The sequence below is a fragment of the Cajanus cajan genome, chromosome 10, assembly GCF_000230855.2.
Source record: "Cajanus cajan strain Asha chromosome 10, NIPB_CcT2T_4, whole genome shotgun sequence".
In the NCBI taxonomy this organism is placed as follows: Eukaryota; Viridiplantae; Streptophyta; class Magnoliopsida; order Fabales; family Fabaceae; genus Cajanus; species Cajanus cajan.
Genome location: NC_138526.1, coordinates 39452639 through 39465210, shown reverse-complemented (window position 1 = coordinate 39465210; position 12572 = coordinate 39452639). Strand labels below are relative to the sequence as shown.

At 36.1% G+C, this 12572-nt stretch overlaps 1 protein-coding gene across 1 annotated transcript; it reads right to left on the bottom strand.

Moving 5' to 3' along the window:
- Positions 1–552: 552 nt before the first annotated feature.
- LOC109805722 (Met-10+ like family protein) lies at positions 553–9128 on the bottom strand. The gene is made up of 9 exons (XM_029272843.2): positions 8217–9128; positions 6624–6722; positions 6106–6225; positions 5835–6001; positions 3927–3997; positions 2327–2469; positions 1688–1799; positions 932–1044; positions 553–831 (listed from the first exon to the last, which is right to left on the bottom strand). Exons 1-9 carry the CDS (start codon positions 9006–9008, stop codon positions 688–690), a joined length of 1761 nt encoding a protein of 586 aa, XP_029128676.1. The 5' UTR covers positions 9009–9128; the 3' UTR covers positions 553–687.
- Positions 9129–12572: the final 3444 nt, after the last annotated feature.

Here is a 12572-nt window from a genome sequence, read left to right as displayed (position 1 = left end):
GTCCTCCACCTGCGACCCACCACATTTTTAACAGATCATATACGTATATATCTACATCGTAAATACACCATCATGTACTTGTGTACAGGTCCTAATGAGAGAGGGAGATACAGTGGACCCCGTTGGTTTTGCATGAACAAGTTAAGCGTCAGCTCTACAAGCAACAAATTAATTCAAGGACATCTATAAGTGACATGAAAGGATCTTCTCAAACTGTTACAATTTAAAACTGCATATATTTTAAGATAGTTTAATTCCCTCGGGCTCGTAGTCGAGCCATTTGATAAGTCAAACACAAGTTCCTTCGCACATGAATTTTATTATATTGAAAATTACCAAATGAAATGTATGGCAAAATTGAGGATTTTATTTCCATTAAAAGAATTTGCAAGTTTCATTGGTTCTATATAAAAGATAGCATTAGTAATAGGAATTAATCGCACATAGTATAAGAATTTGGTCATTACTTCAATGGGGTAAAACCGATTTAAAACTCGGGAAATTCCCGCTTGCAGCTCTTACAATTCAATATTATGGGCTATTTTTCCAATATCTGGGGTTGAAAAATTAAATCAATAAATACTCATGTTACATATATATACACAATATCAAATTAGCCAACTAACAAAATGGAACAAATTTTACTCCGTGCCATGAATAAATGACAATATAAATACTAGTGTTTATTTAGGCATCAAGTGCGGTATTAGCAAATGCTACAGTTTTAGGGAGAATAAATGATGCGCACAACATCCATTTTCCAGGAGCAACAAGTCGTACCCGTCGCATGTCTACGTTGACTGCTACCTCTAACAGCGCAATTCTTATTCTCTGCATCATAAGACCTTTATTAAAATGGTGTCCTTACTGCAAGGTTTACATAATACTAGCCCACCAGCCAAGTAAAAATAAAAGTATATCAGCAACCAACCTCGTGAAAATCAAATTCTGGATCTCGCGCTTTGGAGAATCCATAAACATGGATCATTGGCAAAGTAAGTTCCCCACCCTCGGGTCTATCTTTGTATATTCCCCGAAATGCATCTGCAAAGGAAGCAACGCATATCATAAAATTAAATAAATATATTATAGTTGTTCACTCCTAGAGACAAATTAATTCTCCACTAATGCATATCAATGACCAAGCCATTAAGCAACTACATAGTAAGATTATGACAAAAAAAGAGGGAGTAAGATTATAGGTATAAGTGTTAATGCTTTTACTCTCACCTCCATTAGGTAGGTTTTGACTCGTGATCTGTAGTTAAATTTGAAAACATCATATACTGCTTCACAATCACATTCTTTTAAACAACAGTTTAACTTATCGAGACCTACTGCATTGTGTGGTTTCCTGTCATTCCTTTCAACATCTATGCCTAAAGAGGTACGTAACTATGTATTATGTAAGATGTAAGCATCAATGATGAAACAAAGGATCAATGCAACCCTCACTCTACTTAGAAGTTAGAACTACTTGAAACATAGTCCAAGTAGCAAGAGAAAAACAGTTTGCCCCTATTCACCCAACACTCCAACACTGTCAACAGTACTTAAGGAAAAATTAAGAAAATTTAACATATTTTATTATACCATGCCAAAAAAGTTGTGTCGGATGGATCATATTGGACATGTGGCATCTAAAATATTGTACAGATAAAGAGTGATCTTGTCAGGAAAAGGCTACCTAGAAATTCTGCAGCTTCACTTGGCAAGTTCATAACCACTTGTGTGATGGACTGAGATACATCACTGGCATACATAGCCTTAATGAACCTTCTTCCATCCATGTTAAAGACCTAGAACAACAAACAGTAACCTCAGTTGGCAGAAAACTTCATCAAGAAAAGTAGTGCTGCCACATGCAGATTCATATGCAACGTCTGCCGTGGTTCATGAATTTGTGAAAAAACACTAATAACATGTCCTTCTAACCATTAGTCACTCACGTCCTATGAAGCATGGACACTTCAAAAAAGGAGTAGTGCCTGAAGGCACACATAATAGAAACTGGTGACAGACACGAAGCAATGTTTCAAATCCTAATAGGACATTTTAAATTTTACAGTTTGTGTTCATGCTTCTTAGGCTTCATAGTACATACAAAAGATAATTCACATCAGTTTTAAGCTAAAAAAAACTATATAAGCCCAAAAATGTTGGGGAAAAGGAAAACAATAATTTGCTGTACTTGTAATTTTAACCAAGAAATAGCACAAATCCAAAATTGGATCCCATTTCCAACATACTTTTTTACATTATTATCTTTTCATATGTAAAATTTGATAAAACATCAAGAAAATACTCATTCAATAAGCAATCATACCTTAATCTTCCTCTCGAGTTTGTTTAGAACACTATTTCTTTCCAAATACTCAACTGCATAAGGATTTAAGTCATTAGCAAAAACACGCTTAACTATCCTTGCTGCAGGTATGGCTAGAGGACCAACTCCAGAGAAAACATCACCTGTTAAGATGATACATGTGTAAGCAAGTCATGTATAATTTTTCATCAAGAATAACATTCTATACTATGGCAAGGGAGAAGAATGTGTGCATTATTCAAATCTCTGAAAGCATAACTTCTAAAAGAAGTTAGTACAGATTTGGCATTCATCACATAAATCAAGAACACGACAAGGGAAAACTAGTCCTCACAAGCCTCATGAGTTTGTTTCTCCTGATCAGCCTAGTATATCCAATTCCCAAATAGCAAAGGGATTTCCATGTAGTTTCTGTAGAATGATATCCAATAGGTGATATGCACATGCATGAAAATCTTAGGAAAGCTAGAAAAGGATTTCATCAATGACGATGTAGTTATGTCCAGTTTCTGTACGCAGGCATTTCAAGTTGTCGTGCATAATACCAAGATAGTTTAAATACATTTCTGCCTCCATTATAAGTGCAGTCATATCAATGAAATCCCGCTAGTATATGGAATTCATTTTTTAAGACTTGAAAGCATTCATTGAATCCAAGAAGTATCTGCATTAGATAATAAGAAATTATAGTTGAAAGGAAAGTATAAATTCCAGCAATTATCATACAAATAAATCAACTAATCTCTTATGGACTTATTCAAGAAGCAGATAGACTACAAATTAAGGTTATCCTTTGGCCTCTAAAAATAGGAACTGCTTAAAGAACATGAATACATTGTATGATATGCTCACTGCAATATATATATATATATATATATCAATTAGTAAAATGATATGAATGAGCACTTTTTGAACCAAGCCCAAAAGTTGTGAAACAACTTAAAAACCCCATCAGATAATATGCCAATTCCAAGCATTTTACATCAATCTCATTATACATTTACAGTTTTACACTGCATATCAAATATGTACCAAGTGACCAAGCCCCAAGAAGCATTATCTATTTGTGCCACCACTGAGCAATGCTTATTTTTTCTGTTCAACCACTACTAAGTAATTGTTGGTTCTGTTGAAATCTTGGAGTTTTAGGTACAGGGTGAGGAGATTGAGAGAAAATATACTTCGAATAGTATTATCTTGAATATGATGTATTACAATGTGATGATATGCATATAAAACTTACTTATAGCACTAACCCTTATTTATACCAAGTATAATCCTAACTAAAAAGGGAAACAAATCAGGAGACAAGAAAACATTGGAAAACTAATCTTGAGAGATGAAAAATAGGAAAACTAATCCTAAAGGATAGTTTAAGATATGATCAGATATATGTTAACATATTTTAATATATTCTAACAGATTCTACATTCAAACTCCCACTCACAGCAAACAAACCAAAATGTTGTCATCACTCATCAGTATTTGACATCAGATTGCTCTGACAAGCTAAATTCCACTATCAGACAGACAATAATCAAAAGAAATGGAAAGTGGAGGATGAGATGTGTAGGCTTCTTTAATGAAGGTAGACACATACAGACAACATCATTCTGTGTAAAACCACTCAGAAGCCTTTGCCTTTCAGTTCCAAGCCTAGAACTCCAATATCTGCACAGGAAGAAAAGAAACAGAAGTGGTATTTCATACTTTTGCATTTATTCTTTTACCTAATTTCCTCAGCATATTTTGAATTTTGGAAAAATAATTATATATTTACTTTTGATTTTAGATTCCATATTCAATTAGTGAAATTTCATAACATAGATCATAATCAATAGGGGGTGCAACCAGTAATTGATTCACATGCAATACTGTAACACTATAGGTCCAGTGAGTCAAAGCCACCTATCTAGTTTTGGACTTGAGAATTAAACACACTGAATAGTTAATAAAAATTGAAACATTCTGATTTTTAGGTTAGATTTCTGTACAGACAGTGTTCCCTGTAACAAGTAGTTTTTCTCCTTCAAAACACAAGGAATAACAATCTAACACCTTAATCACCTTTTACAAGTCTGTAACTTATATATCACTGTAACTGTCACAATCATAACATATAACTGCCTAATCCGCAAGCAATATAAAAATAACTACCTAATACAGAATTATAACTATCTAAATCAGATTTTGGCCAATCAATGCTCCTGGCATAGAGATTTTTTTATATCCAACTTCCCAGAAATTGAGTGAGAAAGTAACAGCTGACACCAAATTTGTCGCCATCAGCAGGAGGTGATAGGTTCTGCATTGAATACAGTGAAGGAGGAGGGGGATTTTGATCAGATGCCATAGAACTAGGTTTAGGGATCAAACCTTGCTCTGGATACCATATTACAATTGAGAAACTGAAAAATAAATTGTTATTGAAAATGAAATCTGGCAAGTTTAATTATGAAAGAGGAAAGGTCAGCTATTTATAGTTGTACAATAAGGGAACAGAATCCAAACTGAAACTGAGAGTTAGTTACAGGGTGGTAGTTGTTACCCAACAGAAAAGAAAGAAAATACACTAGTATACTCTAATAAAAAAAATTCTTAAGAACTTCATATTACAGATTATAACTACCTAAATCAGCCTTTGGTCCATCATCTAGCTTCAATTGAAATTTACTAAATCAATCTAAATACAAAATGTCTTCATAATAAGGCGAAGTAGTTATAGCTGAATAAGTTGGCTCAATTAACAAACTAAATTAACTATATGTGTGCATGAATAGAAAGATAGAAGCTAAAAGAAGGTAACTCGGTAAAAATTCAAAGGACCACCAAAGACCCATGATTCCAAAGAAAATACCTTATAAAACTTTTCAACATAAGGTCAAAATCAACCTTTCTTAATGATTTTGCAGGCCCAAGGCCCAAGATCACTAAGGTGTACGTAGGAGGAGGCACAAGGTGTGATGCACCTGATCAGCTATAGGAGACAGAGTGGGAAATAACTAACTGCCAACCTGACAACAGAACATGACGGAATTCATGTTGTGAGTTTGTTGTAAGGAAAGAGAGAATATAAGCCATAGATGGGTACCTATAAGATAGGCTGGAATTAGGGTTGGGCTGGGACCTGGGAGAGACTAGACACTCAGAAACTGTCTCGCCAATCTCGGACCTTCATTTTTCCACCACCATTGTACACAGAATATACCCAAATTCAAATTCCCTTGATTCAGACCAGTTACTGGAATACAAACATTTTCATACCTAATTTCTTTTTATTCTTTATTGCTCACTGGTATAGGTATTATATGGTTTCTAGCCTACATGTAGATTTCGGATATGGTAAGGGTGTACTTGCTTCAACAGTGTTACACAAACAGAAATACCATCAGAGGATTCCATTAAGGTATGCCTAGACCACATCAAACAATTTTAATGAAATGACATCAATTGAGCAATTAATAAAGCAAGCTTTTTATGTTGGTCAGGGATAGAAACAAGAGCATACACTGTTGCTAAGTCAACCTGAAAGCGAATTCCATTCTCAACTACTGTAGTCACAAGGGAGTGGTTTCCTGCTAAAACCTCAAGCTGCATTGTCCTGTACTCATTTTGAATGGAATCAATCTTGTTGACAACTGTTTGTATCCTTGGCTTATTTTTATCTAGCACAACCTGAATATGAAAGTAGCCTTTCATAAATTAGCACATGAGAATTTGCAATACAATTTACATTTCACATTTGACATGGTAACCAGAAATATTTCTAAAATAAAAACCTTTGCTATTAGCCTCTTGTATGGTAAATGTTCGTCTCTCAAATTTAAGTGGGCAATATGACCAACAGTCTCAAAAGCTGAAGGAACAATCATTCCCTCAGGCAGCAAGGCCTCCAAGACCTGCAACAATGATATAAGACTGATAATTTTTATTTTATTTTATTCACAATTTGAAGTTAGATGAAGAACATGAAAAGGAGGAAACTAGTCACAAAAGTGTTTCAAGGTTGCATAAATGAATACAATTATACAAATTTAGATTTAAAAAATAATTTTAGATATAAATCAGATGCTGATTATAACTTGAAATCCATTTTTCAGAAGTAAACAAAAATTTGGAGTTATCTTAAAATAGAAACAAGGAGTGAAAAAAAAATACCTTTTGAATGAAAAGTTCATTATACCATGATTGACCCACGCACACAGAATAATATGTGCAAAGAAAAAACTTAAATACACATATACATACACCCAATCACAGATTATGTGTATAACAGTGTGTCCTTAGTATAATATACCTCAGTCATCTGCCAGTAATTATAGAATAGTGTCAACTTGCATCTAACTAGCTCAAAGGTCAAAGTTGTACTCTTTTCTGCATACTCCTTCAAAACAGCCTGAAGACAGGACAAAAATATGAACAGTGTAACAAGTGATTAGATGAAATGATGGATAATAATAGCACATATAGAACAAAATTTTCATAATACGAAAAATATGAATATATATGTGATTTATCCCATTTTAAACTAAGAGATGGAACATCAAAGAACAAGAAGATATCTAACATCAGGTCAATACTCAATAGTATCAGTATCTAATGAAAACTATAAATTAAAAATAGTTTGGTAACTTTTCACTTTTCAGTGTTCTCTAGTTCACCTTTTTGAACTACCACAATTAAAACTTGAACGAGCCCTGAAATAAGATTGACAGTTTGATACTGAATTCTCTAAGGACAAACAATATAAGGTTCCTGGCAACATCTACATATTGCTAAAATTTCACAAAGGTAAAGAAGACCTATTTAAAGTCATACAAAGAACATCAAACAAAAGGTCATGACAGTGATAGACTCAACTGGCAAAGAACAATAGAATGAAAAAATGGAAGAACAAAATGAAACGAATGACCCAAGAAATGTTATTCAGAAGTTTGCCAATGACCCCTAAATAATATCCGAAGGTTTGTCCGAGAGAACCCAAACCCTTGTAACTGTATTCTCATTCCATAGCCACCTAACTACTACTTACTCCTTCTATTTACAGTACAAGTTACTACTTCACTTAGTTAAACTGTCTGAAAGGTGCCCAATGATTAAAAGTGCAAACGTGAAGGAATAATATGATGTCAGATACTTTATAGTACACCACAGCATCAGAATGCATTGCTTATGTGTGGATTAAATACCTCCTTTATTACTAAAGGACATCCAAATAGACTGAAGACACCAGGAAAAAACTTCCCCATACAATACAGCTGAAGAACATCTATCTTTTTCAGGGATTAAACAAATTACTTCAACCATAAAGTGTGTTTGGATAAAAGTCGAGATCAACTTAACCCACTTTAACTTCAAAGCAATAACCTTGTTACTTTTGGATTTCATGCATTGAGAAGCGAAAACACACATTCCAATACTTTAAAACAGATAACCAAACACACCCTAAGTCTTATCGTTAAAATAAACAAGTACCATGGAGTTTCCATAGACACATTTATCAATTTTCAGAAAGAAAAATCCCCTTACTACTTTACCCAAGGTCCAAAGCTATCAGACAAAAGGATTACTCTTTGACCATACACAACTTCATTCACATCAATGACAGATGGGAACCTTCACAATTCTCTGGCGAAAATGTCCAACATTCTAAACACAAAGAACAGAATCTTTAAACCAGAAAATACACACTTTCCCTTACGATTTAGTCAATGCCAGATCATTTACAACATACAAGGAACATCGCTGTACAAGGCTACCAGCTACCACTCTCAAGTCCTAATTTGTGAACATGCTTAATCGTCATAATTAAAACTATAATCATCTCCTTTTCATGAAACCTTTAACAACGTACATGAGAGTGAGAATGCTGAAAAAACAGAGGCATTACCTTAATTGCCTCAGGCAACTCCTCCACGCCGCGACTCGCGTAGCGTTCATCCAGAAGCAGCAACCGCGTGGAGCCTCTCCACTTGCTCCTCGCAAACTCTTCTCCCAGCAACTTCCTCAAACCACCTTCTTCTTCTTCCTCGTCCTCGTCCTCAACAACCTCAACCGCAGCCGAACCGTTCTCCCCAACGCGCTTAACGCCTTCATCCTCCTCCTTCTTCTTCCTCCTCTTCTTATTCCTATTCGGCCGCGAAATCTTCGCGAGGTGGCGGAACTTCACGAACCCGCGCGAGTTGAACGTCCTGGCGAGCCTCTCGCGGTACAGGACGGGGCTCAGAACGTGGCCGTCGGCGTCCGCCTTGCCGTGGATGCGGCGTTGAAGCGCGACGAGACGGCTTTCGTCTTCCTCTTGGTCGGCGCTAATTGGGTGAGGTAGGAGCGGGGCGAGGTCGGGGTGGACGTCGTCGCCGGGGACGCGGGCGATGTTGCGGACGCGGGGCCAGTTGAGGAGGTGGCCGCGGAGGCGGGCTTCGAGGGCGGAGCATTCGGCGGCGGGGACGCGGAGCGCGGCGAGGAGGAAGACTCGGGTGAAGGCTTCTTCGCGGAGGACGGCGTCGTTTTGGTTGGGAGGGGGTTGGGAGGGGGCGGTGCCCTTGCGGAGGGAGGGTCCGTAGGAGAGAGGGGTAGCGGAGAAGTGTGGGATGAGGCAAGTGGTGAGGGAGGGTTTGGTGGTGTGAGGGAATGCGAATTTGGAAGGGAGGGCGAGGGCAACGATATGGGGCTTTAGGATCATACTGTTACTTCGCACCCCAACTCAAGAGGGGATAATTTAACACCATCTTACTCACTCAGGAGGAAGGAGGAGGTTCCAACTAGACAATCACGATGACAAATTTAATGTGCCTTCTCAACTCAAATTATCAACACCAATCATCCAAAACTTATAACGTAACTCGTGTAATGTGTAATATCTACAATTTTTATAAATAATTTAATAGGGATTATTCGAAAACAAGAGTTATTTTTTCTAAAATATTTATTATAGATAATTGATTTTTAAATGAGTAATATCTCACGATTAATTTAATGGATTTTATAAATGAGTTACACGTGAGATAGGTTAGCATTTTTATATAAATTAGTATGATTAGGGTTGTAACACCCCGAAATTTCTACTATTACAATATCAATTATTATCTATTTTTATATATTTATGAGGATTATTTTTATAGTTTTTTTAGTTAATTAAAAGGGATTTTTATAGAATATTTTAGAAGTTTGTAACAATTTAAATTATTTTTGAAAAGTTTTATAAAATTCTGTTTCTTTACGCTGGAACGGGCTGTTCCGAAAGTGGAACGGGTCGTTCCAGGCAATGAAAATAAACTGTTTTTGAGGAAGCAGAACGGGTCGTTCCAAAAGTGGAACGGGCCGCTCCAAATGTGTAAAATGGCCTATTTGGGTTTTTCCGGAACGGGCCGTTCCCAAAGTGAGACGGGCCGTTCCGAAATTCTAAAAATGCCTAAAAAGTTGAGTTAGAAACTGGGCGTTCCGATTAAGGTCAATCTGTGTAAAAATGTATTTTAGAACAGGCCGTTCTGAATTTAGAACGGGTCGTTCTGAATTTAGAACGGGTCGTTCTGAATTTAGAACGGGTCGTTCTGCTTTTTGAAAACGGGTCGTTCCAGTTGAAAATTTTGCATATATTCGAAGGATCCGGAACGGGCCGTTCCGAAATCGGTACGGGTCGTTCCGGGGACCCCAGAATGCCTATAAATAGGGGCATAGGGGGTGAAACATTTATAACTTAGTGAGAAGGTAAAATCTTAGAGAGAGAAAGAGGAAGAGAGAGAGAGAGAGAGAAAGAGAGAAAGAAAGAGAAAGAAAGAGAGAGAGAAAGGAAGAGGGAATCCAGAGGAGGAGGCCCTGCCCAAGTTTCAACTCCGCTTATCCAGGTAAGGGGGGAAGTGAGAAACCTCGCTCAGGGGTGTGGAGATAATTGTTGGATAGTTTGTTTGTCGGATTGGCCCCCAATCCCTTGCCTGTTGTTCTGTCTTTCTGTTTGCTCTACTTTGTTTCTTGTTACTTTGTTCCTTGTTACTTTGTTTCTTGTTACTTTGTTCCTTGTTACTTTATTCCTTGTTACTTTGTTCCTTGTTACTTGTTTCCTTGTTACTTTGCTCCTTGTTACTTTGTTCCTTGAAAGTAATAAATGAATATAGAATTAATGCTAAAACTAAATAAGTTTTAATATGAAAAAGAATGTTCTCTATGAATTCCTATGTGGACCTTATGAGGAGTATTTATGACATGACCATGTGAAATATGGACAAATAACATGAGACCTAAGAATGGACTATTGAGACAAGTTATGATTATAAGAATATGGAAAATAATGACATGATATACTTGATAAAACTCTGTAATAAGTTAAATGTTGAGTCCATGAGATAATGAAGGTATGACATGCATCATATGCATATATTACTTCAAGTGTGCCACTGAGGCCGCATACCAACGATGCTAACTAGGTGTACCTTCGGGTCACCCACGACGTAACATGCTAGGTGTACCTTATGGTCACTCACGACGTAACATGCTAGGTGTACCTTATGGTCACCCACGACGTAACATGCTAACAAGGTGTACCTTAGGGTCACCAATGATGAATTGTGAATCTTCCGTATGGCGCCACATGCATGCATTTATGAGTCGAGTCCATGACATCATAAGCATGATAAATGAGTATATATGTGATATTGATTATTTATGTGTATTGTTTACATGTGACTTATATATGTTGTGTGTGTGTGCTATCTAGCATTTATTTCTGCACCTGAAACTGAGTGAGATGTTTCTCACTCCCTTATTATTTTTGTATATGTTTAAATTATGTTGCAGGTGATCAGCATCATGAGGATGTTGGTGATGAGGCTTAAGGCTTCAGTTGGGTATGCTCTGATAGGATGTGACATCGAACATAACTAGGCTTATTTTGGGATGATAATATTTTAAAAGCTTTGATTTTCTCTTCTTTTGTAATTTTGAACGTTCTTGAGAAAAGACCAAAATGTACATCATTGTCATATTATTTTATTACATAATTTGAAAGTTATAAATTAATTCCTAACTAGGAGGCACTGCCACCTTTACTGGAATTAATCTATATTTTATTTTATATGAATTCTTGAATTTTAATACTTACATATTGACTTTTTATGATTGTTGAGCTATGAATGTGAATCTTCTACCTTTTGAGACAATTATTTTATCCACGAAAGATATTATTAAACTATGAAAGATTTTATTTACTCAAATAGAAAAAGAAAAAAATTTGTTTACATTTATTATTAATGTTGGGGGTAGAGGGTGTCACAAGGGTTGTCTCACAATAGTGTTTAAAGTGCTCATTTCGATGAATTTTGAAGATAAGGAAGAATCAGAGTCAACCAAATACAACCTTCCCAATTAGAAATTTGGCATCTATCAAAGTAAAGGGGATTCACCCTCAATTGGTTTCAGTTATGGTTATTTACGAGATAACAATATTAACCCTCAATTTTGTTGTTTGAATTTGAATGCATGAGGGGTTTAACTCCAAATTGATTGTGAATGTGACGCTTGTATGTATTTGTCATTCTATTGTATTATGATAATGTTAAATTGTGATTGTAATGATTTGTGATATTATCTCTAAATGTGAATTTATGGGTGTTTATGGATTCTCATAAACCCTAAAGATCAATACAAAGCAAATTTTTGGAGAAACAATTGTGAGTAGGAAACTTATAGAGTAAAATGAAATAGCTATGCATTAGATTCCCTTAAGATCACATCAATTAGTAGTCACAACTATAAGTGTGTCATTTGTAATTCGTAAGTTATGCAAAAAAAATACCAATTGATACCACATCGAGCAACACATAGTATCACCATGTGCGAAGCACTATAGAGGGTTGTCTATAATGATCACATTAAGCATAGGAGCCATAGAGTGCTTACGGTGAAGTTGACGTCAAGCATGGGAGCTCTATGGGCCTCTTGTTATAAAATTCATCTAGCGTAGGGAGGGTCATGTCAAGCGTGATTCGGCCAAAGACTTTTAGCCTTGATTGTATCAAGCGTAGGACACCTCACGTCGAGCATTTTCCTTTGTCTGCTACTATAATTATGTAATTAATGGATTAATGTGAATAGCCTTAATGAGTGAACTATATGAACTAATTGTTTGTGATAAGTGAAACATGTGTGATTAAGGATGTAGGGTGGAAAAGGTGAGGATGCGTGTAATGCTAATGTGAACCCATAAAATTGCAAAATATGTGATATGTGACAAAAGTGTAAGTGATCATTTGAC

Excerpts from the sequence above, each read along its gene's own strand:
- LOC109805722 (XM_029272843.2), bottom strand. The coding sequence starts at position 9,008 with ATGATCCTAAAGCCCCATATCGTTGCCCTCGCCCTCCCTTCCAAATTC. Across the intron at positions 2,470-3,926 it reads TACACAGAATGATGTTGTCT|GTGATGTTTTCTCTGGAGTT; the intron begins GTATGTGTCTAC and ends TCATCTTAACAG. Across the intron at positions 1,045-1,687 it reads TGAAGCTGCAGAATTTCTAG|ATGCATTTCGGGGAATATAC; the intron begins GTAGCCTTTTCC and ends CTTCCTTTGCAG.